The 26,563-nt window shown below is 51.0% G+C and overlaps 1 protein-coding gene across 3 annotated transcripts in view; it reads left to right on the top strand.

Annotated features, from left to right (window-relative positions):
- Window positions 1-26,563, top strand: part of SLC44A2 (solute carrier family 44 member 2) — an 84,960-nt gene that overhangs the window by 11,355 nt on the left and 47,042 nt on the right. For 2 of the 3 annotated variants that reach the window (XM_048502845.1, XM_048502843.1), the window contains exons 2-4: window positions 16,670-16,718; window positions 18,534-18,607; window positions 23,373-23,457. In XM_048502845.1, the coding sequence (XP_048358802.1) occupies window positions 16,670-16,718; window positions 18,534-18,607; window positions 23,373-23,457 (208 nt within the window). Of the gene's footprint in view, window positions 1-5,076; window positions 5,190-16,669; window positions 16,719-18,533; window positions 18,608-23,372; window positions 23,458-26,563 lie in introns of those variants that run through there. The other variant, XM_048502844.1, reaches the window with a different exon arrangement.

The following is a 26,563-nucleotide window of genomic DNA, read 5'->3' as shown; positions in this document are numbered from 1 at the left end:
CTGCCATGTTTTCAACCGGGATAGCCACCCAGGACCAAATATTTTGTTCCTGGATTCTTCTGAAATGAGGTTTGAATTCAGAATTTGTTTCTTTGCTTTGCTGCTTGAAGGGCTGGGAGTTTCATTATGTGCTGAAGGAAAGAGAGGCAGTTCTACACTTCCTGGATTTTGCTAATTTGAAGGAGGGGGAAAGGAAGTGGGAGAGAGAGGAGTCACTCCATTGCACAGAGATAAGTGGGACACAGGGGAACTTGTGTTCTAGAAAGAGAGGGTGCTGCGCTAGAGAACTAGTGGGAGAGTTGGCCACAAAACCACACAGCCTGCCTCCCTTGTCTGGCAGTCTCTTTGCCTCCAAAGTGGAATTATGATACCAGTTCTGCTCTTCCAAAACTGGCTACTGGTTAGATTTCTTTTGATGGGGGAAAGAACCACAGGTGCCAGCTGTAAGCAGAGTTAATTGCAGTTCACGGTTGCAAGAAGTCAGACAGCAGGTCATGGAGTGTGCAAATACATAGTTCAACAGGGGAGTTTGGAGGAGGAGGAGGAAGAGACAGCCACAGAGACAAAATTTTGCTTAAAAAAGGACAAACGGACAGGCTCCTGTAGATTTCAGTGTCGGAGTGAGGCAGCTGGGGCTTGTGAGAAGGTCAACAGGAGACTTTCAACTGATGACGACCCTAAGAATTAATGACCTCCAGAAAGCCATGACATTAACAGCTATGCTCGGGTCATGCAAACGGAAGGCACTTCCTTCCTTTATTGAGTCAAAACTTCTCTTGCTGCTTTCAACTTTTCCTAACTTAATTGTCTTTTCCAGTCAGTCTTGTCTTCTCATATTGCAATCAAAATATGACAGCCTCAGTTTATCTTCTAGAGCAGTGATGGCGAACCTATGGGATGGGTGCCAGAGGTGGCACTCGGAGCCCTCTCTGTGGGCATGCGCACACAGAGTTCATCATGTGGGGGGTGGAAAATCACCCCCCCACACACACACCCATCTAGGCTGGCCTGGGCACCGACATGCGTGCACCGTGGTGACCAGGGAGGACTCGGCTGGCGGGCCTGGTGCCTGTGCCTAGATGGTGGCTTCTGCCCACCGGGGGGGCACAGAGGAGGCGCAGAGGAGGCAGAGATGCTAGAGAGCCACAGAGTGGTGCATGCACGACTTGCTGGAGACGAGAGCATGCTGGCCTCTGCTTGAGCGGGTGGGGCGGAGGAAGAGGGAGCCAATCGTTTTTTTCTAAACTAAAATCTCAGCATTCAGGTTAAATTGCCGGGTTGGCACTTTGCGATAAATAAGTGGGGTTTGGGTTGCAATTTGGGCACTCGGTCTTAAAAAGGTTCACTACCACTGTTCTAGAGATAGTCCAAGCTTGATTTGATCTAGAACCCATCTTTTTGTCTTTTTTGTTGGCCCATGGTATCCGCAAAACTCTCCCTCCTCCAACACCATAATTCAAATTAATCTATGTTCTTCTTTTTAGCTTTATTCATTGTCTGACCTTACACCCATAATGGGGAGTACTTATAATGAATTTACTTGGTCTTGGTTGTTAATAACACATCCTTACACTTCAGAATATTTTCTAGAGCCTTCATGGGAGCTTTTCCCAGTCTCCTTCTGACTTCTTGGTGGCAGTCTCTCGTTTGATTGATGATGGAGCCAAAGAATTGTAAATCTTGAACAATTTCAGTTTCTTCATCCTCAGTCTCAAAGTTCTGTAATTCCCCAGGACGGAGCCTTTGCTGTTATACCAGGCTACAGGCTGTATAGGAAGGATAGGACAGGGCGCCTGATGCAGAATTGGACGCTTTTGGCTCATGGTCAACATTACCTATTCAGACTGAGCAGCTGCTCTGCAGGGTTGCAAGTGGAGATCTATCGCATCACCTTTTACTTGATTCTTTTACCTGGAGATGCCAGAGATTGAACCCGGAATCTCTGGCATGCCAACCAGCTGTTCTTCCACTGAGCCACTTCCGCTGCCTGGGGGTCAGGGCTGTGATCAAGTGCTGCTGCACTTGCAAGCAGGATTCCTTCCGGGTTTCTCGCCACTGGGCCTCTTTTCCTTGGAGAAACTGTGGCAGAGCTTCTCCCAAAGGATCAAGAGAACTTGAAAATGGATTGTTGCTTGCTGAGTCTCTGCCAGGGAATGCTAATGCAAAGAACTCTGTTATCCTTTCTGCCGTTTCCAGTAAAGTGCACGCCCAGTCATGCTTTCGATCATAACAACAGCCGAACTCCTCCTCCCACTCACTGCGGACGGATCTGAAGATACTAATAAGAATTCTTCCATTGCTTGGCACAGTGTCCATTCAGTGTTGAATTGCCAGTTTGTGCTTGATTTTTCTATTTACAGTCTTTCCCCTTTTTGCATGTTATAGTCTCCTTGACTTTGTTTAACCTCATGGGTGCTCTTTTTGTCTTGCAGTAATTATTTTGTAGGAGCCGTGTGGAGTAGTGGTTAAGTGCTTGCACTGCCACTGACATGGTCAGGAGTTCGATCCCCCTGTGGGTCAGATATCCTGGCAGCTGGCTCATGGTCAGCTCAGCCATCCATCCATCCATTCCTTGGTCGGTAAATGAGTACCTAGCACATAGCTAGGGGAAAAGAATAGCCAGGGAAAGCAATGGCAAACTACCCCACAAAAGATGCTTGCCTATAAAATCGCTGCTTGCAGTGGTACTCCAGGGTCAGACACGGCTGAAGGGGAAACTTTGCCTTCAGTCATGTTGTAGTGAGGTGTGGCCTGGTGCAGGGTGCCCTGATCTTGTCAGATCTCAGAAGCTAAGCTAGGTCTCCCAGGCCTCCAAGAAAGACTTTCCCAAGAAGGGCGATGGCAAACCACTCCTCCTCAATCGCTGGCCTTGAAAACCGACAGGGTTGCCACAAGTCAGCTGCGCCTTGACAGTACTTGACACACACAGTCATTTTACTGTTGTAGTAATGCCTTTATTATGGTTGTTTTTCCAGTAGCCTCAGAGCTTCCGCTTAGCTGGTTGGGCAGTGGAAGTTTGAGCCCAGTGCGACGGCCCGCACCCCCTGGGGAGACTGGAAAAGGGTCACTTCGTCCATTCTTCCCCCCTGACCTTTCAGAGGGCAAGACGAAGATGACGTGTGCTGAGGTAGGATAGGGTGTGCAGCACTCTCTCTGGGAACAGATGTGCTCAGCAGTTTGCTTGTAAGAAACGAAGTAATCTGTACATTGAAATTTCATAAATAGGCAGTCTCTTGTGCAAGCATCGTGGGCCATTGCTGACCCATGGGGTGACGCCACATCACAGTGTTTGCTTGGCCGGCTGTATTTACAGATTGGTTTGTCATGGCCTCCTTTCCCCAGTTGTCTGCACTGTGTCCCCAGCCCACTTAATGCTTCGGGCGGGAGGTGGGGGGGTGGGGTGGGACAGGTGCTGCTGCTGCTGTTTGTAGTTCACTGCCCTGTTTGCCTCCCTTCTTTCCCAGCAGCTGCCACTTGCTCACCTTCTCTCCCTGGCACGGTTGGAGACCCTGCCTGCTGCGCGGCTTCATTTCTGCTTCGCTGGCATTCATAGTCCACTCCCTGGTAGTTTCTCCTGCCCCCTGTTAGACCGCTGGTCCAAAAATAATAGAAACTTTGCTCTAAAGTCTTTATTTCGATTTGAAAGGCAAACATAAGACAAATCTGAAGATCCCCCTCAAAACTACTGCCTGTATTCCCCAGGCCCCCCCCCCCCCGCCCCCCCACGGCTCACTCGATTCCCACCACAAAGCACTGCAAGCCTGGGAAGAGCTCACACTCCCCCCACGATGAGATCTGCCCTTCCAGGCTGCCGAAGGAGAGGGTGAGAGATGGACACCTGCAGAGAATGAAGCAACACAGCTCCCTGTGCAAAGGCCTGATGGCGTTCCCCCCCCCCCCACCCCGTGCCAAGGGATCTTGGGGGCTGCTGGCTCCCGAGGCCCGGCCCAAAGAGCCCCTCCCCCTTGTGGCAGCTCTCCTGCCAGTGCTTCATGGGACTAATGTGGTAACTCACAAAATAGCCACTTTTGGGGTATAACTTTGAGGGATTTAAAACTCTCAGATTTGTAGAAAGACCTCCCCTAGGTGTGCATGGGTTTTTTGATCCGCAACCTGTGGCCCATGACCAGTATTAGCCACGATGGCCATGGCCAGCCCGTGTGATCTCGTGGCAGCAGCTTTGCCAAGGGCTCCAGGCGGCCGTTCCGAAGGCAGGAGGCAGGCGTGGTCTGAATCTCTGAGGCTCTTGATGAGAAGAGCTGGGAACGGTGGCTGCTGCCGGGGCTTCTGTCTCTCAGAAGAGTGCCGCGTGTTGATGGGGTTTGGGGGGTCCGGCTGCTTCTCCGCTGTCCCCAGGACTGCTTCCCTGGTGGAAGCAGAGCAGCCGCCTTGGATGGCAGGGTCAGTGGGACTGATCCTGAGCAGAGGAGGGATGGGAGGAAGGAAGGAGTCAGGAATCCAGGACTCACCTGGTGGGGGCTGACCGTTTACAGGCCCACATGGGCTCAGTGTTGGCAGCTGCATTGACTGGGCACGTGATCCTCATTGTTGACCCTTATAAGAAAAGATGGTTGTGGCCTATAGGAAGGATGAAGCAGATCTCTGGCCCTGCCCCGGCCAGCTCTTGATGCCAGCGTGGCGGAGTGGTTAAGAGTGGTGGACTCTAATCCGGAGAACCAGGTTGGGTTCCCCACTCCTTCACATGAGCAGTGGACTCTTATTTGCTTCCCTGCTCCTCCACATGAAGCCTGCTGGGTGACCTTGGGCCAATCACAGGTCTGTCAGAACTCTGTGAGCCCCGCCTGCTTCACGAGGTGCCTGTCGCGGGGAGGGGGAGGGGAGGCGCTTGTGAGCCACTTTGGGCCTGTGAAGCTGGGCGGAGGGGAGATCTGGGGGGGGGAGGGAGGACCTGGGGGGTCCCACACTGCGGTCGCTGTTGCAATTCCACCTGGGCCACCAATTCTGCCCACGGACACCCACCGTGGCCGGCCGCAGGGACGGGCGGGCGCGGCGGCGGCGGCGGGCTCCGGTTCCCGGGGGCGGGGCGTGGGTGGGCGTGGCTCCCGGGGGGGCGGGCCGGCCAGCCATTGGGCGCCTGAACAGCAGCTGACGCCGGCGGAGCGTGGCGGCGGAGCGGGCGGCGGCGGGCATGGCGAGCGCCCAGGACAGGGACTACTACGGCAAACACGGTCAGGGGGGGCCCAGGGGGGAGGGGAGCTCCTGGTGCCGCCGCCGCCGCCGCCGCCGCCTCTCCCCCTGCTCCGTCTGGCCCCGCGGCGCTGGAAGTTGCGGGGGGGGGGGGTGTCAGGGTTTCCAGAACCAAAAGCCCCCCCCCCCGCCGCCAAGTTTCAGCCGGGGTGGGGGGGGGTGGGGGGTTGGGTGTGGGAGGCGGCTGCCGGCCCGGCGGGTGGACGTGGCCCCAGCCCCGCCGGCCCGCCGCTCTCCTCCCCCGGGGACGCAGCGCGGGCCCCTCTCTCCATGGGCCCCTCCTCCTCCTCCTCGCCACAGCCCTGTGGAGTAGGCCAGGCTGAGCGCGCGTGCGAGCGAGCCCCGCCCGGGTTTCCCCCGGCGAGCTTCTCCGGCAGCCCGGCCATGATCCCGGACCCCAGGCCGTCGCCGGGACTCTCGCCGCTGCCCCACGCCGCCTGCGGAGGGAGGCGCCTTCGCCGTGCCCGGCACGTCTCCCCTGGGGGGCAGGGGGGCAGGGGGGCGGCGGCTCTGGGCTCTGGGCACCCGGGCGGCCAGAGGGGCTGGGCGGGGGGAGTGTCTGTGGCCGAACCGAAAGGCCGGCGGGGCGCTGCGTGTGTGGCGGCCCCCCCCCCCGCCCCCGCTTGCTTGCTTGCTTGCTTCTCTCGCTCTCTCGCAGGGTGGTTGTTGCGCTTCACCTCGGCTGGCAGCCCAGCTTCTGGCCCGCGGGTTCCCTGCCGCGGGGGGCCGTGGCCGCCCTCCTCCTCGCCGCCGCCGGCGGTTTGCTGCTCTCCGGCCGCCGCAGGGGCCCAGCTGAGCGGCGCCCTCCTGGTCTTTCATCGGGTGCCTCTGAGAGCTCCGCGTGCTTCCTTCCAGGGGGGCTCCGGGGGGCTCCTTGGGGCCGGGCAGTAGGGAGGAGAGCGCCAAAACGAAGGGTCAGAAAGAGGGCAGTGAATTGCACGCTTCGAAATGAAAAGACCACCTGATGGGCGTTCCGGGGTTGTTGTGTGGTTTTTAAACCGCCAGAGGATGTTGTTTTGCGCCTCATCCCACAGCAGCGAGAGACCTTTTCGGCTCCTTGTTTAAAACTGGAGACGCAGAAATGGTGTGATGAAGATTTACTCGAAATGGCAGGACTGCTTGACTTCAGTTAGACTTCTACATTTTCACCGTTTTGTCTGTGAATCTTGATGAATCTTGATGAACCTTGAATACCGTTTAGAATTGTGGGCTTGTTGCATTTTTTATGTTGTGGGTTCAGGTGATGTTTCCATTTGTGTAGTGAGCGTACGCCCCTGTCTCTACTGCATCTGCTTGAGTTTGATTACTTCACTTTTGTGTTCCTTGAGGTGTGCTCCAGAATGAGACCCAGCACTTGAAACAAGCAGCTGAGCGAAGGCCTTGGCCTTTCTCAAGCGTGGTGATAAATAGACACGTGTGGCTGGGACTTTCTGTACAGGCGTCTTGGCCTTTGGGCCTTTTTGGAGTGGTAGAAACATAACCACAAAGTGGTGAGCCAGGTACCCAGAGGAAGCCCAGGTGCAGGGGAGAAGACACTGGGAAAGGGAGGTAATGAAACGGGGGGGGGGGGGGAGCTGCAACCGACCTAAACACTTATTTTAATCTACATTGTCTGTCTAATCGTCACTGGCCTGGCGAGAGCCCCCCTGGCCCCGCCCACCTTTGAGAAATGCTTAGTGAGATGTTCAGAAGCATATAAATGATAAAAGATTTTAAAACCTAATAAAGTCTAATAAATAAAAATGTTATATTGGGATCCATTATGTCATATGTATTTTAATGAGGGGTAGATTTCTTTTTCTTTGATGTAATCATGTTTGTTTTTATTCTGCTTTTTTTCCCTTGCATGTTCAATAAATGTTGAAAAACAATTTTTAAAAACTTCAAAGAGAGAAATACTTACTGAGCACTAAGGACGGTATTGAAAGGACCCCCGGCCCAGCAGCTGCCTCCAAACTGGGGAGTGATGTTCTGAGGCGGGCTGGCGTGTGTGTGTGTGTGTCCTTGGAGTGATAGTTGTTTTGCAAACAGGGACGGGCTCAGAGCTAATGGCTTGTCCCCAAGTATTTGGGAGTGGGGCAGGACTACAAAATATGGCAGATAAAGTTTTTGGAAAAAGATGGCTTTGGTGAGAAAGCCATTGCAACCCGCCATTGTTCTGAGGTGGAGTTGGAGACATAAGACAGACACAAAGAGGAATGGGTAAAGTTGTTAGCTGTGAGCTACCAAACAATTGTGTAGAAGCAGAGGCTGTGGTGGATACCAGCGCCTTGAGTCATTCTGATAGCGGAGCCAGGAGAAAATCCCGCTCCTGGACTATGTCTGAATTAAAACGATTGGAGGATTTATTCCGTTTTGTATTTATTTAGGTAGAAACTGGTTTGTATTAGGTAGAAATAGGATTTGTAAGTTTCCCTGTGAGTTGTATGAGACCTCCTTGGCCCCAAGGCAGAGAGCCATCTCACCCCACCAGACCCTTCCATTCCGTGTAAAAGTCTCCTGATGCACGGACAAAGGGAAACCTCGGTCAGCCTTGCCCTACTAATCTAAGTCCTTAGGCAGATAGGGGACTCACGTCATCGCTCTTTGCTTCCTGACCCAGGACACCTGGAGAGAAAACCTTTGTGTCCCCCACGATCAGTGGAACCGTCCTTAAGCCTAAACCCTGCTCTGGCCCCATGAAACTTGAGAAGGGGATTCCGCTTGCATTTCATTTAGGCAGAAACTGGCTTGTACAGGTAGAAGCCAGGGATTTTGGTAAGTTCTTGCATTTAAAGGATTGTATGGAACCTCCTGGCCCAAGGCAGAGAGCCATCTCTGTCTCCACCCGACCCTTTCCCATTCACGGTAAAAGTCTCCTGATGCACGCGACAAAGGAAACCGTCGCCCTTGCCCTGCCTAACTTCGCCAGCAGGCAGATTAAGGGGACTCACGTCATCGCCTGCTTCCTGACCCCGACACCTGGAGAAACCTTGTGTGTCCCCTGGCCAGTGGACACGCTATCACTTCGCTTCCTGCTCTGGCGCTAAACTTGAGAAGGATGCCGACTCGGACACTGGATTGGTTCCTGCATATGTTGCAAATGAATGATTGGTTGTTTTGAATTTTGTTGTTAATGAATGGTGGTGGGCTGTCTTTGGTCCTCCAATTTTGACCCCAGCAAGGAGAAAGTGTACTTAAGAAGAATTTTACCCAAGGCTGCTGCTAGGCAGCAGTGTTTGTGTCTGCGAAGGAGAGGTGCTGACACTTAGGTCCAACATCTCAATAAATCACTTTTATTTATCCAACCTTGTCCCGGGTCTTGCTTGGGTTCCTAGAGCTGGCCGAGGCGGGATACCTCTGGAGCGTGAAGAAGTGTTATTCTGAGCAGCGGTTAACAGTTAAGGGGAGCTTCGTCCGAGGAGTTTCTGAACCTCTACGGGAGAACAGTGCATTGCTCTCGAGGAACCACTCCGACTGGCGGAGTGCAGTTCCGAGAACGCAGCTTGGTTGCAGTGGTTCTGGAGATCGGAGGTCTACGCTTGGTCGGGTAGGAGTTGTGAAACCCTCTGCAGGACAGGTGGAGAATAGGACCTGGCGAAGGGAGAAGGCAACGGAGATCCCAGAGAGAGAGAGAGAGAGAGAGAGAGAGAGAATTCTTCCGTGGGGAGCCATAAAGAAGGAGCGGAGACTCTCGGCGTTATGGGGAGTTGGTCGGGAAGGACAAGAAAGAACCCAGGCTACAAGAGTTTAAAACCAAAGCGTCCCCTTAGGCTCCAGGAATTTGGCTTAAACAGGTTTTTTGTCCAGGAAAGGACTGGAGCCCAGGAAGCCCAAGTCAGAAGCACTTAGTCGTTGAATAAGTAGAGTTATGCTCCAGTTTTGCAAGGCAGAAATGGGAGCTCTGTGGATCTAAGAATGGAGGTTCCCAGTCTCTGCCTGAATCTAGATCCCACTGGCTTTGTGTCTTGTATAATTGGGACAGGCTTCGACGCCCTAAAGCCCCTGTGCCAAGGAAAGAAGCTTGGAGTCTTAGTGCGAGGGGAGAATGGGGTCAATTCTGTTTGTCTCAGCTTCTGGTTCTTGGGTGGCAACAGGTTCCTTTTAGTTGTACTCACATCTCTCCAGAATCTTTATCAAGGTTTTGAGGAGTACACGGATTGAAGAAGCAGGCCAAAACATTAGATAGAACTTTTGCCGCAATATATAGAAATCCTAAAAAAATTATTCCTGCATTCAGGGAACTAAGATTATGCCAGTGGTGGAACCAGGAGGTCCCTTGACGGAGAGTCTATAGTTTCGAGGAGCACCCCCTTGAATATTCTGCCCCCTCCCCTAAGACAATTTGCTTGGGAGTTTCCCTGTCCTCGCGGTAGCATGGCCTCAGCCCTCTCGGGCCAGCCATAGTAACAGGGATTCATTAGTTTTCTGGTCAGCCAAATTCCGCCCTCCTCCCCAGCATAGTCCAGCAATGGAGGAGTTCAGGTGGTGCCGTCTGTCCCTCCTCCAGTGGGAGATGGAGCCCCTTCCCCGTCCCACAGCTGATGTGCACCTAGTGCTTCCTTACCTTTCCCCAAGGGGGGGATCTACACTCCTCCTCCCAGCTAGGGAAGGAACCCTCAAAGCTCTCCCTCTTTGACCCCCCCCAGAGAAAGCACACTTAACTCACAGATGCTGGAGGATGTGGCCTCCTGCGGGTAAAAGAACAACGTACAGTCGGCCCTATAGGGTTCCCCAGCGTTGCAAGCATTGTCCCCACAGTTGAGAGTGCTTCCCCCCTCGATGGAATCAGTAGAGACTCCGTCTCTCCCGTCCACCCTGTCTTTGGCTCCACCAGCTCGGAGAATGGCGTGCCACTGCCCGTCCAGGGTGCACGCCTCCCAACCGCCTTCAGGTCAGAATTGGAGCCCAATGCCCAGGTAGTGCCGGGCGGGCATGGATCCCATCCGCACTCAAAGGGTGAGGGCCCCAAATGGCTAACCCCGCCTCTCCTATGCGTTCATGTCCCTTTTTTACTGCCTTCAGATCTGTATAGTTGGAAATAGGGGTCCCTTCCGTGATACAACTGATCCCTTGGCTATGAAGCCCAGCTGGTGGAGTCTATCTTCGCTACTCACTTACTTGCCCACTTATGCTGATATCCCAGCACCATTTGCTGAGAACTTCTTCTGACTGGGGAGGAAGGGGCCCTAGTTATGCCTGAAGCAGCTAAGATAGAAGCCACCCAGTACGTAGATGATCACCCAGGAAGAGTGAACAAACCGCATGCCATAGCTGGACCAGGTGTTTCCGATGTAGACCCAGAGGGTGGAGATGTTAACTTAGAGGCAGACCGAGAACAAGTTAGGGAACTACCGGGCAGTAGCTTTTTTTTTTTTTTATTATCAGGGACGCTCGAGGAAATGGAGCCTCAGCCGCCATGATCTTTCGAGAAGCTCCCACCAGTTAGTCCAAGAATAAGGATGAGTCACCCTTGGCATTTTATGGAGACGCATCCGTTCCGAGTGCATAAAGAATGGACACGGTAGAATCCCACAGATCTGGTCTACAGCCCCCTCTGCCCACATAGTGTGTTTATTGGAGGAAGCTCCCTAGATATCAGGAAGAGAGGTGAACAGGATCCCTGGACAATACCTCTTAAGGACCCAGCAGGAGATCTCCTTAAGACTGCCAATAATGTGTACTTTGAGAGGGAGGAGGTTGCGCTGGGATGTCGAGGGAGAAGGCAAAGAGCACCAACACATGCCACTGGTGGGAGCCTTGCAGGCAGCTGTGAGCACTCCAATCCGGGACCCTGAGGTGTGAGAAACCACATTATGGGAATGTACTCCCAAGACCTACTTCCATGCACGTTCCGATGGCGCCAGCCCTAGATCAGATTCAAAAAATCTCTCTGTGGCGGGAGGTTGTAGGAGCACTGAGAGCCACACTGTGGGTGGGAATCGGGGATTTTGGTGCAAGAGCTCTGGGTTACCAGGGACTCTCCCCCAAGAGTCCACCCACCAGCCCAGCCAGTAAAGCCCTTTTCGATAGGGACCAATCGTGTAGCTGATTGCCACCACCAGCCAGCGACTCCATTGGCGCCCAGAAATTGTGCTAGGGTTGATTACAGCATCGGGAGGATCGCCGAGCCCTACAGGCGAGGGAAACAGCTGCTCAGCAGGCTGCTGCCCTGGTTCTCTGGCCTCAATCTCCCTACTTTGAAATCCCAGCTGCAGGCACTCTAATTTCCCAAACCCCGCATGGGATAGCCAGGAGGCCCCTCTTCGTATGTGTGAGCCCTGCTTTGGATTGGGCACTGACCTGAGACCGGAGCAGCTGAGGCAGGTTTCTGGGATCTTGGGCTTGAACAAGCTCGCCAGTAATTCCCCTTGCCGGGTTAGAGAGAGGACTCACACCGTTTGGATCTGCTCCCTACTAAAACCCAGCAGCAGGGTGGATACCCTTCATCTTGTCTTGTCGCTTTGGCACAGCTTTTCACCGCAGGCTCCAAGCAGCTGGCGGTGCCCACCAGCCCATTGCGAAGCCCCTGTCCTGGGAACTCCTAGTGTGCTCCCCCACACAGTGGTTGCTGGAGTTCTCTCCAGGCACACCCCAGCCCCCCGGAGGCTGCCAAAGCTTTCCTTACGCCTCCACGCGTGCATCCCCAGATACTTGCCCCCCCTCACGCTCTGGAACTCCCTCCCGTGGCTGATGCCCTTCCACGGGCTGCCCAGCCCTCCTCTGGTGCCTTGGAACACGTGCATAGTCTGTCTCCTGCACCCGTTCTCCCTCGTTCCCGGGGATGCCCCATCCTTCCTAGTAGTGAACCCTGGCCATGGACTCCTCGGGTGCCTGTGTCGGAGGTCGTGGTGGGAGCCTCTGCTGCCTCCATGAGATGGGGAGGATTGCCCTGATGATAGCCCTGGTGCCTGGCTCACCCTATCTCCCTCCGACCCGGTTGATTTTCTGTGTGTCTTTCGATTGGGGGGTTGTACCTCTCTATCCCCATGTTGGTCGCGTCTGGGGGCCTCCCTATTCTGTTCTGGAATTCTGATGTCTCCCGCTTTCTCACGCATACGGGTGAGGGGAGGTGCGTGTCATGGGTGCTCTGCGAGCGTGGTGGAGATGCAAGCTTGTTCCCCGCCTACCAGCTCAAGCTTTGTCTCCCGGTAACGGGTTCGGTGGCCGAAAGCATTCCTTCCTCAACATGGAGGACGTTGCCGGAAACTCACTTTTGGGCCGCTGACCTGCTCACCGAGAATTGAGCGCCCTCCTTTCTATTTTCCCAATCTAAAGCTGCTCGTTGACTTCTGGGACCTGAATTTGGAGGGAATTTCCAGCCCTCGGCCTGACTACTCTGCTCTGGCTGCCTCAACCCCTGTCACTGACCATCAGTTCCTCCGGACTGCAAGTGACCTGCTCTCCTACTCCCGATGTGCCCCCCCCGCCCGGCGTCTGCATGACTCTGGAGTGCCACCCACTTTCAAGCTGGAGAAAGCATCGGACCATGCGTTCTCGGCTCAAACGGTGTGTCGGGCTATGCGGCTCTGCCTCGCCATCACCCTTTGAGTTTGGGAATGATGTCATGTCCCCATACTTACACCCGCTCCATTCAGAAATGCACGGCGAGTGATGGTTTATCCACTGTATGCTTGCTTCGTGCGGGACGGTAGCCTCTGAGCATGTGTGGAATTCCCAGCCTGTTTTGACTTCAGCCCCGTCCCTCCCGTTGTCTTGGGCTGGCCCTGTCTCCCCTGCTACTGTCGATCCGCTCTCTGACTCCACACTTGAGGTTACCAAGCCTCCCTGCTCTGTCCTGTGTTCCCGAGTCCCATTTTCGTATGTAGCGAGGACAGCCGGAGTGGTGGATCTTAGTGTATGGGACAGTGCCTCTGTTTTTCCGGCCCCCACTGCCCCCGTTCTGGCGGTCCATTCAGGTCCTGTTTTCCTGCCTGCCCGACGGCAGCCTTTCCTTTTCGCCCTCATGGTCTGGGTCGGCTTGCCGCTCTCCCTGGCCTGGCGTGTGCCCGTGGGTGGTCTGGCTCCCCGTCCTTTTTCTGCCCCCCTTGCTTCTGTTGCGTTCCCTGGTTTTTTGGGATTTTTGCGTTTCGTGGCCTGGTGTTCCCGGGCCATTGGGTCGTCTCTGAGATATTGCCTCCAGAGGGGGGGTAAGAGAATCCAGACCATATTTAAAATGGATGCAATATCTCAGATCCAACCAGTCAATTTTTTTCCCTGCACCACTTTAATAGATGTTACAGCCTCAGAGCACGTGCAGAGTTTCAGTTTCGGAACCTCAGCTAAATCTTTTGTGACACAAGGGACCAGTGGCTGTGAGTCCCCTGATAGGAAGAGAGATCTCAAGGGCCTGGGACACGTGTTTGGATTTGTCAAAATCCGGCGCCTCCAGCCTCCCAGCTTCTTCCAAAATAGAGCCTCCCTTGTTAATAGGGCAGAAGTTAAGGCTCAACCAAATCTAAACAGAGTTCTGCATATCCCACAATATGCTTCAGGAATATTACAACAGCTGCCACTGAAAGCGCTGCCTAATGGGGACGGAGGTCGGTTTCAGGGCTAATACCGAAGGGACCAAAGGGGACGGAGCCCACTTATATGTTCACTTCTCTTGCTTGGGTGTATGCTTGTTTTGCTAGACATTTGGAAGGCTCACGCCAGCCATCTAGACCCATTTTTGTCACCCGGGTGCTCAGGTTTTCTCGCGTTTATTTTTTGGCTATTATATTTTGGACAGGGTCTTTACAGACCCTGCTTTTTCAAACAGGACCTTCCCTGCAGTGAAAGCATTGACACTTGTGGAGCGGAGGGGGGTGCGCAAGCTGATGAGTTGGTGTGATCATCACTTGCATTATGGCTCCTACTTTATTGTGGCATAGGTCTCCTGTGCAGCATTCCTAATGTCCCCTTCTGTTAAAAAATCCATCCTCTGTGTAGAGTGCTCCCTCTGGGTTTTGATTCTGTCCTCTGCCATTGGAGTTGGTGGGTAGGTCCAGAACACGTGGAACCTGCTACTCCACGCTTATGTAGCTGAAGCTGCCTCACTCACTCGTTGGCTATTTGCCCTTTTGCCTTTGTAACTTCTGCCTCGATCTTGACACCTCCCCTCCCTTCTTGGAGTGCATAGGCACCGTTTTACCCTTACTAGAATGAGGCATTAGTAAATTGTGTATGTTTCCTGCCTGAAAATTGAGGATTCTATCAAATGTTTAGTGTTTTTCCTATGCTTGAAGACCATTTTAGCAAGTTACATAGGGGAGAGGGGGGGGGGGGGGGAACTCCAAGGCACTTTACATTTCCTTACAAACTGTGGGACTTTTGGTGGTCTCGGGTTTACTGGAACCTGACCTGGAGCTCCAGCGGCAATAGTTCTTGGACAAGCCGAATCCCTGCGTCCATGCTCGGCTGCGCTGGGATGTCGCCGAAGGTGGCGACCTGGGATCGACAAGCTGCTCGCCTCTGGTGATGAGGAGCTCTGGCGAAAGATGCCATTGACTCTACTTCTATTGCCAAGATGTGAAGGCGGTGCGTACATGCCTGTTGACGGCCACCTGGCAATCCAGAAGTACCACCAAGGGGGGGAGCTGCCTCCGCTGACGTTTAGACCTTCATTCATCATTCCAGGTGTGCAGTGATCCCGGCACCCCCGAGTCGGCCTCTACAGGAACGCTGGAGGACTCTACAGAAACATAAGCCGGACTCCCTGGATGGAAGCGATGCGTGTCGCGTGTCGCGTTTGGAGCCTCGATGCCTTGCCGAAAGCTATGATGCGCCTAACTGTCTCCTAAAGTCGAGATCCGGCTGTGTTTGAAACGGACTCCTCGTTTTCTTACTACTGATCCCTCATATCGAGATTTCCATCCCTGGCTCCTGGCGTTTCTGCTCTTCCGCTGTGTCACACAACTCAGCTCTTTAGGTCTGCTGCACGGGAATAACTTGAAGTGCTCTCCCACACTGGAACGTTTTAAGAAGTGCCTGGACTACCCCTTTTGTTCCTTCTTTAGTTGGGTTTACGTGTATGATTTCCCTGATTTATAGGTTTACTTTGATGCTCTGTTTTGTATGTGTATGGTATGTTCTTAGAAGGTCCCGAAACTCCCCGCTGTCTGCGCAGGTCCTCTTATGCTCCTCACGTCTCTGGATTACCCGGTGCTTCCAGGGCCCCTCCCTAATTCTCCGGGTTGTGTAATTGTCTGGGCATCCATGTACCATGATGGCCTATGGCATGAAAGCCCGAAATGATAAGCGAACCAGGAGAGAGTCCCGCTCCTGGACTATGTCTGAATTAAAGCTGATTGGAGGGATTTATTCCGTTTTGTATTTATTGGGTAGAAACTGGTTTGTATTGGGTAGAAATAGGATTTGTAAGTTTCCCTGTATTTGTGATTGTATGGAACCTCCTTGGCCCAAGGCAGAGAGCCATCTCTGCCCCACCCGGAACCCTTATCCCATTCACGTGTAAAGTCTCACAGATGCACGCGGACAAAGAGAGCACCTCGGTGAAGCGCCTTGCCCTGCCTAATCTGCGTCAGCAGGCAGATAAGGGGACTCCACGTCATCGCTCTTTGCTTCCTGACCCCGGACACCTGGAGAAAACCTTTGTGTGTCCCCGATCCGAGAATTGAACCGCGTCATCGCCTAAACCCTAGCTCTGGCGCGAAACTTGAGAAGGGGATGCCTATCGGACACGGATTGGTTCCTGCAGGTTGCAAATGAAGGATTGGTTGTTTTGAATTTTGTTAATGAATGGTGGTGGGCTGTCTTTGGTCCCCCCGGGCCCCCGACGGGAGAAAGTGTACTTAAGGGGTTGCAAGGCTGCTAGGCAGCGCAGTGTTTGTGCGGAAGGGAGGTGCTGACACTTAGGTCAGCATCTCAATAAATCACTTTTATTTATCCAAGCCTTGTCGGGTCTTGCTTGGGTTCCTGGGCGCTGCCGAGAGCGGGATACCTCTGGAACGGAAAGTGTTATTCTGAGCAGCGCGGTAACAATTCCCTCCCTCCCCCCTCCTCCTCCCCCCCCCCCGTCAATTGTGTTGCTTTCTGCAGAACTACTGTAGCAGCCCATCTTTCCTTTCCACATTATCACGCTGCCCTCCCTATGTGCACGTGTCACTTTCTGGACTAGCAGGAACTTGGAGCTTGCTTTGTGTCTTTAAAGCTCTACCGCAGCCAGGAATTCAGCAGGTGTACTTTCCTTGTTTAATTTCTGCCTGTCACGCAGTTGCAGCTGTTAACAGTGCTTAAGAAAAACACTGGTGGCGCCTGTGTCCAGCCCATCCAAAGGATGCTTAATCGCTTTTGCAAAGCTGTTTCTCAGCTCCAAGTACAGCTTGGAAGAAGGACCCAAACGACACGATCCACCAGCATGATCTCCCGTGCTCCTGTAGAGTTTGCCTCTGAGAACTGCATGGTGTGGGCATGATAATGAAAATCCAGAAAGTTGCACAGATATGTGACTCGGTATATTCTTTTCCTTCTTTTCTAGGGACACCCCACAAATATGACCCGACTTTCAAAGGCCCCATTTATGACAGGTAAGATCAACCTGTTGGGAAAGGATTTAAGTTGCTTTGGAATAGTGGTTTTCTGCAGTTGGAAGGGGGGCAAAATCTAGGGCAGTCTATGGCCAGGCAGGGGTGCCCCACGTCCCTCTATTGAAGATCAATTATGTGAATGGGGCTGAATTAATATAAATGCCAATTCCATGACTGGAGAACCCAAACAGTGAAATGAAATCTGAGTGAGGCTGTGGTGCGCATCCTGGGATCACCTCGGCCCATTGCAAAGGCTCTTGTGTGTGTGTGTGGGGGGGGAGGGTATTTTTTGTGGCCTCCTCCCTGCCCCGGGGTCTGAGGGATCCTCCCCTTGCTGCCTAGAAACATGTCTGCTTTCTTTTTGTGAGGATCTGTTACTCCAGTCAATAATTGAGACTCAGGAATGGCTCAAGAGATTTACTGAACTGGGTCAGGACCTTAGCTGCAAAAAGCCAGAGCTGGTGTTCAAGCTTTTGCCGCAGGTATATATCTCCAAACGTTCCCCATTCGGGTGCTCCCCCTCCCTCCTGCCGGTTCCCACAATGGCCAATGGCCTGCGTAAGAAGAGGAGAGTGTGAAGAGAGTATTGCTCTGTGTTCAGCCCAAGGACAGCGATGGAGCTCGTTCCCTTCTCCAGGAAATGTGCGGAGGGAGGAGGTTTGCATACTTCAATTGTTGCAGCAGTAGAAAACAGCAAGGGCCCTCAGGCTGCAGAGGACAGCAGGTGTGCAGGTGTGACCTTGGCTCCGGCCTGACACTTTTTCACTTCCTCAGAGAAAGCTGCCAAAAAACTGTCCGCCTATATGCATTGTTGTACAAAAGATATTTCATTGCTTGATTATAATTTAAGGGTCATTATACCCTCAAGTAGCGTACGATGGGATCCCTTGCCAATTGTAAATGTGCAGAACAGGACAATCTGCCGAGAGGGGGAAGATTTCCGCTTGCCTGGGGAAATTCCTCGGTATGCATGTTTATAAGCAAAGACCTGTTGATCTGATAAGAATGTGCACATTTTTGGAAAGCCATGCCCAGGTGATCTCCATTTTCCTTGCCTCGGTCACCTTTCCTCTCCCACCTGCCCTCTGATGCTGGGCAGTTTTGGGGGGCTTAGAAATCAGTAATCGTTATTGTGTCGTGACATCAGAATGATTTGTCACCATGATCTCTTCAGCGGAAAGAGCTAGAGGCTGTTGCTTTAAGTCAGAGCCTGGAATTCAGCCGAATGAGCAGGCTGTGGCAACAGGTTGTTACAATGCTGTGTTGCAAACAAAAAAGCCCTTGTCTGACACGGCTGTGGGGAAATGGCAGGCTCTGGGGGAAAGTGCGCACACAATTCTGGTGTGGGCCCTGGCACCCATCCACATTTGCAGGGGGGCAGGCTGGGGAAACGGAGAATCTTCCTTGTGAGGAGTTGGGGGTTTTACTTTCTGCTGCTTTGATTATCTGGCAGTCTCACCACTGCTTTGCTTTGCCACTCAACATAAAATGCATGACTCTCGCGTCACTTAACTCTGACCAAGAATAAACCTGTCATTTGGTGCACCGGGTTGTGGGGCCGGATCCTGTATTCTGATGTCCGCAGGACACCATCCTCTGGACGCGTCTCCAAGGCAAACCCTGTTGAAACACGCTGCAAGCATTCTGTGGCTCTTTTTTAAAAAATCAGTGCTTGCTCAGGAGAGGTGTTCAGTGAATCGTGCCCTTCGTTCTTAGGAGAAAGACTCAGGGGTTTTGCAAAAAGCTTGGAGTGTGTTGGGGGTCGGCCTGCATATTTTGTAGCTGGTCTAATTCAGTGCGTCTCCCATTCTTCAGGGGCTGCACAGACATCATCTGCTGTGTCCTGCTCCTGGTTGCTGTTGTGGGCTACGTAGCTGTGGGAGTGGTAGGTACGTATCCTGGCATTCACTTCATTGGTATCACGAAACAGCCATTTGCTGTGGATTCAGGGTGCTGTAGGTTCGGGTGGAGAAAAGGGACTTTAGCAAGAATGCAGGGGCAGTGCTGGGCAGGGTGGGGTAGCGTGTGAAGGAACCCAAATATCCCCTGAGTTCTCCTTCCATAGCTCTCCCTTTGAAGGAACAGACTCTCAAGCCTGTCTAACCATTATACACACCCACCCACCCACCCACGCATGTATGCATGTGAAATAAAGGGGGGAAGAAACCTTACAAGGTTGATTCCATGTGTTTGACAATGTTTTGCCAAATTACATCTGCACTAGAGGAATCTGAACTCTTTTGCAGGGGAGGTCATTTAATATTTAAACAAAAAGCTTTAACTTTGTTGACAAACAGTCTTCTTGCAGGAATTATTTTAGCATTCTTTACCTTTGCTAATGAGCCAGCGTGAGGTAGAGCGTCAGACTCTAATCTGGAGAATTGGGTTTGTTTCCCCGCTCCTCCATGTGAAGCCTGTTGGATTTCCCCAGGCCAGTCACAGTTCTCTCTGAACTTTCTCAGCTCACACAGAGACCGGCAACGGCAAACCATCTCTGAATGTCTCTTGCGTTGAAAATCCTATGGGGTTGTCATGTCAGTTGTGACTTGTTACTTACACACACACACACACACCCTACACACCTTGGCTAGTACAAGACTTGCAACTGTTGCTGTATATAAAGTAGCCACCCTTTTTTTTAAGAAGAAGAAGAGTTGGATTTTTATCCCCCCTTTCTCTCCTGCAGGAGACTCAAAGGGGCTGACAATCTCCTTGCCCTTCCCCCCTCACAACAAACACCCTGTGAGGTAGGTGGGGCTGAGAAAGCTCCGAGAAGCTGTGACTAGCCCAAGGTCACCCAGCTGGCCTGTGTGGGAGTGCACAGGCTAATCTGAATTCCCCAGAGAAGCCTCCACAGCTCAAACGGCAGAGCTGGGAATCAAACCCGGTTCCTCCAGATTAGAATGCACCTGCTCTTAACCACTACGCCACTGCTGCTCCTAGAGTGAGGGCAGCTTTGAAGTCAAGATCTTTGGACAACATAGCAGAAGCCATATTTGAGTCGACAATACATTTTTCGGGCTATCACCTTTCAAGAGTCAAAGCTTTCTCTGCCCACTTGGACTCTGAAAAGCTGATTCCCCAATGGGCGTGTTTCATTGGTCTCTAAGGTGATGCTGGAATCAAATCTTACTGTTCTGCCACAGTCCAACATTGCTACCCTCTGCAACTATCACAGTGGAAGTCACTTGAGGATTTAGGACATTTCCACTACATGTGAAATAATCCTTGGGTAGAGGCCCTTCTTTTTAATGGGTCCCCATAAGGTCAGAAAAATCCACAGTGTCCTAAGTCTCTGCCTGGCAATTCTTCCCCTCCCCTTCATTCTCCAGGGGTATCAAAAACAAACTGGGTAACCCCCTCCCCACAGTGACTCTGAATCTTCTGCTAGACAGGGTCATATGTCTGCATTGCCAGTTGGAGGCGCTGCTGAGTTGCCACTCCTCCCGCTACACTCCCACAAGCAAGAGTGTTTGTGGGGGACTATGGCAGGGTCCCAATTTTGAGGTGCTCACAGGTGGGAACTTCTTCTCTGCCCTTCCTCATTGCCACACTTCAGACAGGCCGTTCCCAGAGATCAGGCTTAGAGCACTCAGCATTTACCAAAGATTTCATAAATGGAGTAAAAGATTCCTGAGGTTCTGTTCAAGCATTTCATTCTGAACAGCAAAAACTTGTAGTCCCCAAAACTCTGCCCGTTTGTTAGCCTAATGATGCTTGTTCAGGCTCATCAAATTGATGGTCATCTTTACCTTTCATGTCTTATCTCAATGGTCCCTCCTGTTTGGACAAGATGGAGCCTTTAGATGAAACTTGATCCATCGTAGCTGATGTTCTTCCAAGGAGATGGGAGGTGGAAGTGAGGAATCTTCTTCCTGGTGTCCTGTGTTTAAATAACTCTGTCTTGCTTCCTCCCCACCTTGGCATAACCTTCCTGTCCTAAAGAAATTGTTTTCCTTCTATCACGTAGGTCTTTCCAAGTTTATGGCTCTAGATGTGACTTGCTAGCAGGGCGTGAAGTTAGTAAACTATTATCCTTCTTGGCCTGAGTCATTAACGTGACCAAGAGCCTGAATTCTCTGTACTGGGAGTTGGATACCCTCACAAGGACCTCTCACTCACTATTTTGCATCCTTACAATTTCAACCCACCAACTTTATGCCAGCAAGATGGACTATTTTGCCCTGTGCAATGAAAACTGGCAGACACAGGCAAATTCCATATGAAGACAGTATATGTCTGTGTCACATAAAGGTACCCAAAACCATCAAACATATATTATTGTATTGTCCAAGAGGCAATGGCAGGCAAGTCCAACACATTTTGCTGCTGTTGCAAGAAATGCACTGTCCAGATGGAAAAGAAACCACATTTCTCCCATCAGATAAGAACCCTGAAATTACAATGAAAGTGGCTGAATTTTTTAGCATAAGTTGTGCAAAGGAACCTGAATTAGTGCACACCACATTTCTTTTGTATTTGTTTCTTCTTTTAAATGTTTCTCTTTAATGCAATTAAAGGTATTTGCTGTTGTTTCTGTTGCTGTGTGTGCTATCAAGTCACATTAACTTATGGTGACCATGTGGTTTTCAAGGCAAGACACATTTGGAGGTGGTTTGCCATTGCCTGCCTCTGCGTCATAGAGTTGAAAGAGATCCCCAAGGGCCATCAAGTCCAACCCCCTGCAATGCAGGAACACACAATCAAAGCACTCCCGACACATGCTCATCCAGTCTCTGTTTAAAAACCTCCAAAGAAGGAGACTCCACCACTATCTGAGGCAGTGAATTCCACTGTCGAACAGCCCTGACCATCAGGAAGCTCTTCCTAATGTTGAGGTGGAATTTCTTTGCCTGCACCTTGAATCCGTGTCCTAGTCTCTGAGGCAGCAGGAAACCGGATTTCTCCCTCTTCGACACGACATCCCTTCAAATATTTCATAGAATAGAATCATAGAATCATAGGCCCCTTCCGCACACGCAAAATAATGCATTTTCAAACCACTTTCACAACTGTTTGCAAGTGGATTTTGCCATTCCGCACAGCTTCAAAGAGCACTGAAAGCAGTTTGAAAGTGCATTATTCTGCATGTGCGGAATGAGCGATAGAGTTGGAAGAGACCACAAGGGCCATCAAGTCCAACCCCCTGCAATGCAGGAACACACAAAGCACTCCTGACATATGCTGATCCAGTCTTTGTTTAAAAACCTCCAAAGAAGGAGACTCCACCATTCTCCGAGGCAGTGAATTCCACTGTCAAACAGCCCTGATGGTCAGGAAGTTCTTCCTAATGTTTAGGTGGAATCTCTTTTCCTTCACCTTGAATCCATTACTCTGTGTGCTAGTCTCTGAGGCAGCAGAAAACAAGCTTGCTCCCTCTTCGACATGACATCCCTTCAAATATTTAAACATAGCTATCATGTCCCCCCTTGACCTTCGCTTCTCCAGAGTAAACATCCACAGCTTCCTATCTTCATAGGGCATGGACTCCAGACTTTTTACCATTTTGGTTGCCCTCCTCTGGCCCCCTTACAGCTTGTCAATATCCTTCTTGAATTGTGGTGCCCAGAACTGAACACAGTACTCTAGGCAAGGTCTAATCAATGCAGAATAGAGAGGTACAATTACACCCCTCAATCTAGTCACCATACTATTGATATAGTCCAAAATCGCATTGGCTTTCTTGGCCATTGCATCACACTGCTGACTCATGTTCAGTTTATAGTCTGATAAGACTCCCAGACATGTACTGTTGGAGAGCAGCAGTGGCATAGTGGTTAAGAGCAGGTGCATTCTAATCTGGAGGAACCGGGTTTGATTCCCAGCTCTGCCGGCTGAGTTGTGGAGGCTTATCTGGTGAATTCAGATTAGCCTGTGCACTCCCACACAGGCCAGCTGGGTGTCCTTGGGCTAGTCACAGCTTCTCGGAGCTCTCTCAGCCCTGCCCACCTCCCAGGGTGTTTGTTGTGAGGGGGGAAGGGCAAGGAGATTGTCAGCCCCTTTGAGTCTCCTGCAGGAGAGAAAGGGGGGGGGGTATAAATCCAAACTACCGGTACTCCTCCTCCTCCTTCAGGTGTCACCCATCCTTTTTCTGCTTCAGTGTAGAATCTTACATTTATCTTTGTTGAAATTCATTTTGTTTGTTTTGGCCCAGCTCTCTAATCTGTCCAGGTCATTTTGAATTCTGTCCTCTGGGGTATTAGCTACCCCTCCTAATTTGGTGTTCATCATCCAAGTCATGGATAAAAATATTGAATAGCACTGGGCCCAGGACAGAACCCTTTGGCACCCCACTTGTCACTTCTGTTCAGGATGAAGATGAGCCATTGATGAGGACCCTTTGAGTGTGATCAGTCAACCAATTACATGACCCTGGTATTCCTTGGAGGTTGTTTGTCTAAATACTAACCATGGCTGCCCCTGCTTAGCTTCTGAGATCTGCCAAGAACAGGCTAGCTCAGGGCTATACAGGTCAGGATACTGCTGTAAATTGCCTGGATTTAAAGGGATGGCTATTAATGTGAGTAAAATAATTGGAATAAAATTAATATATTAACGGTTCAGTGCAGTTGCTTGGCAAACTGGTTGGTAAGTCAGTATCTAGGGGCAGGGGAGTACTTAATAAAATCCTGTGTTTCTCTTTCCCTTCTTCAGCATGGACCCAAGGAGACCCCCGTAAAGTGATCTACCCGACAGACAGTCGTGGGCAGTTCTGTGGCCAGAAAGGAACTCCTAATGAGTAAGTATCGGAAAGTGATCTTGTGCAGCCTCCCTCATTTCTCCCCAGTTCTGTCTTGGGGCGAAGGAGGTTAAGAGCTCGTGTATCTGGAGCAGGGGTAGGGAACCTGCGGCTCTCCAGATGTTCAGGAACTACAATTCCCATCAGCCCCTACCAGCATGGCCAATTGGCCATGCTGACAGAGGCTGATGGGAATTGTAGTTCCTGAACATCTGGAGAGCCGCAAGTTCCCTACCCCTGATCTAGAGGGACCGGGTTTGATTCTCCGCTCTGCCGCCTGAGCTGTGGAGGCTTACCTGGGGAATTCAGATTAGCCTGTGCACTCCCACACACGCCAGCTGGGTGACCTTGGGCTAGTCACCGCTCTTCTGAGCTCTCTCAGCCCCACCCACCTCACAGGGTGTTTGTTGTAAGGGGGGAAGGGCAAGGAGATTGTGAGCCCCTTTGAGTCTCCTACGGGAGAGAAAGGGGGGGGGGTATAAATCCAAACTCTTCTTCAAACTCTTCTTCTACTGTCTTCTGGATGTAGAAAGGGAAGCAGCCTGTTCTGCTGTGGGGAGGGGGGGGGGGCCAACCTGAGGCTCAGCCTGTCTTGCCTTATCCGTGATGTTAAGTCATTAAGAAAAAGTATGTTTGGCCTTCTGGAACTATCCAGGGCGTCTACAGCAGGACAGGACACTCCCTTCCATCTTAGCATTGAGAAGCCATTATTTGAGCTGCATCAGGCTAATGCATCTATGCTTCTGGGATTACTGATCAGCCCAGGTGAGCTGTCTGGCTGTCCTTTTCCTGTGCTCAGTCATGCGCAGTGCTGAATGCCAAGCACATGCCCACCCAGGCCTGGCTCCCCACAATCTTGCCTCTTAGCAAGCATCAGAGCTGAGACGCTAACATTTCTCCAGAAGGCGTGTGCATGCAGATCTGACCTTTCCCTTGCCAGGTTCCTCCCCGCCCCCACAGCAAACTGACTTTGTGGGAATGGATTCTGTCACATGAAAAGAGTGAGGTGTGCGTGTGTGGAACAGAGCATAAACAATCTTTATACATAATTGCCTGAGGGATGGAATGGCCGACAACAAACCCCCAGCCAGTGGGTGTGCAGGACTCATGGCATCCCATCCCATCCCCACCAACCTGTTCTAACCCAGGAGCCTCCCCCGCCCCAAACAATATGGGCTGTTCTCCTGGAGCAGAGAGGGAAAAGGAGAGGGCGGTCCCCTGCCCTCCCCTCCCTCCCTCCCTCCCTCCCCCCCTTCTCGAGCCCATTTTATACTAACTTAAAATGGGCTGCAGTTCTAGTAGCTCTTATTGCACCAAAGCAGCTGGCTGTCAGCACAACTGGATAATTTCAAGCTTTGTATCACTAAACTAGTGATACAAGGCAAAATGCTTTGAATCAAGTTTCTGGCCCAAATTGCAATCCCTTGTGCCAGTTTAGGGACTCCATCTAAATCAAAGTAGGCATAAAGTCTTGTGTTAGTGGTGACATAAACAGTGCAAAATACCCCTATAGTAATAATGCAGAGAGTCCTGAGTGCAATATCAGAGAGCCACGAGCTGGCCACTTGCTGGCGTGTCAGTGGCTTCGGATGGTGTCTGTTTTGAAAATACACATTAATTATAGCATTTCTTTTCTTTTTTTTAATAGATTTTTATTGTATAGAATAATTATGCATTTGTTACATTCAATCTCTTCATTTTCATCTATACATTTTTTCATTTCCCCCCCTCCCCCCTTTCTATTAATTGTTTTATGCAAGCAGTAGGAGATTCATTCTTCTTATTCTCTTATTCCGCATTTCTTTGTTAAATCCGGCTTCTTCCATCCATGTTTCATACACTGTCCATAATTTCATTATATCTTCCATCTTTTCTCCCCATAGTTTATTTTTTGTCAGTCTCTCGAAAATCTCTAACTGTATTTGTTCCCATATGTATTCCAACCATTTTGACACTGTCCATTTTTTATCATCTTTCCAGCCCAGCGCCAACACTGCGTGTGCTGCTCTTATCATTATTGTATACATTGGTTCAATACTTCTATTCACTCTTTTATCATCCATTATCCCCACAATTAATAATTCATTATTTATGTCAATTTTTACTTTTACTAAGTGTTCTACATATTTCATTATATTTTCCCAAAACTTTTTCACCAGTTTACATTCTATCCACATATGAGTATAATATGCTCCTTTTTCTCCAAGCATTTCATTTCATTTCTAACATATCCAAAATGCATGGATTTGACTCCTATTCTACTTACTTTCAAAAGGGACTCTGATGTCCTCAGAAAAAATAGCTTTCACCGATCTGCAAGAAAGAAATGAATTTATATCCCTACCCTCACTGTAGCAGAAGACTGTCTAGAATGTTTAGTGTTACAGCTTGTAAATTGTTTTCATTTCTTGACATCTTGTTCTTTTGGAACATTGATCTCTTAATGCTTCATGTGCCAATGGGCAGCCACACATGAGTCACATGTCCTGGTACACTTCAGGGGGTCCTGGGGCGAGGTTTCTTAGCACCTGCTGTAACCCCAATATTCCTCAGAGCCCTGGCTCATGTTGGACCAGATTTGAAGGGGAGGGGAATGAGAGAATGGGATTTTTTTTTTTTTTAGGATCAGGATTCAGTTTTGTAAGCCCTTCCACTCAAAATTGATTAGCCTCAATGGCCAGAGAACAGAATAAGCTGCTACCGTCTGCACACGGGGTGGATTGTTTTCCGTCCCTGACCTGACTGTGTTGGTGAAGGTGATACGGAAAGAGAGTCAGCAGAGGTATAATGCAGTGCAATCCTAAGAAGGCTTTTTGGAGAAAAGGCCTCATTGAACAGACCTGAATAGCAGTGTTGATACTGATTAAAATGTCAGATTAGGGTCTGGGGAAATCAGGCACGAATCCCACTCACCTACCTCAGTGGTCATTTGAAGATAAAGCAGAGGAGAAGAAGTGGTGTAAGAAGTCGAACCCCTCCTCCCGCTAAGGCAGTGGTTCTCAACCTGGGGGTCAGGACCCTTTTGGGGGTCGAACGACCCTTTCACGGGTCGCCTAAGACTCTCTGCATCAGTGTTCTCCATCTGTAAAATGGATAAATGTTAGGG

Source organism: Sphaerodactylus townsendi, linkage group LG07 (genome assembly GCF_021028975.2).
Source record: "Sphaerodactylus townsendi isolate TG3544 linkage group LG07, MPM_Stown_v2.3, whole genome shotgun sequence".
In the NCBI taxonomy this organism is placed as follows: Eukaryota; Metazoa; Chordata; class Lepidosauria; order Squamata; family Sphaerodactylidae; genus Sphaerodactylus; species Sphaerodactylus townsendi.
This window is presented reverse-complemented; position numbering and strand designations above follow the sequence as displayed.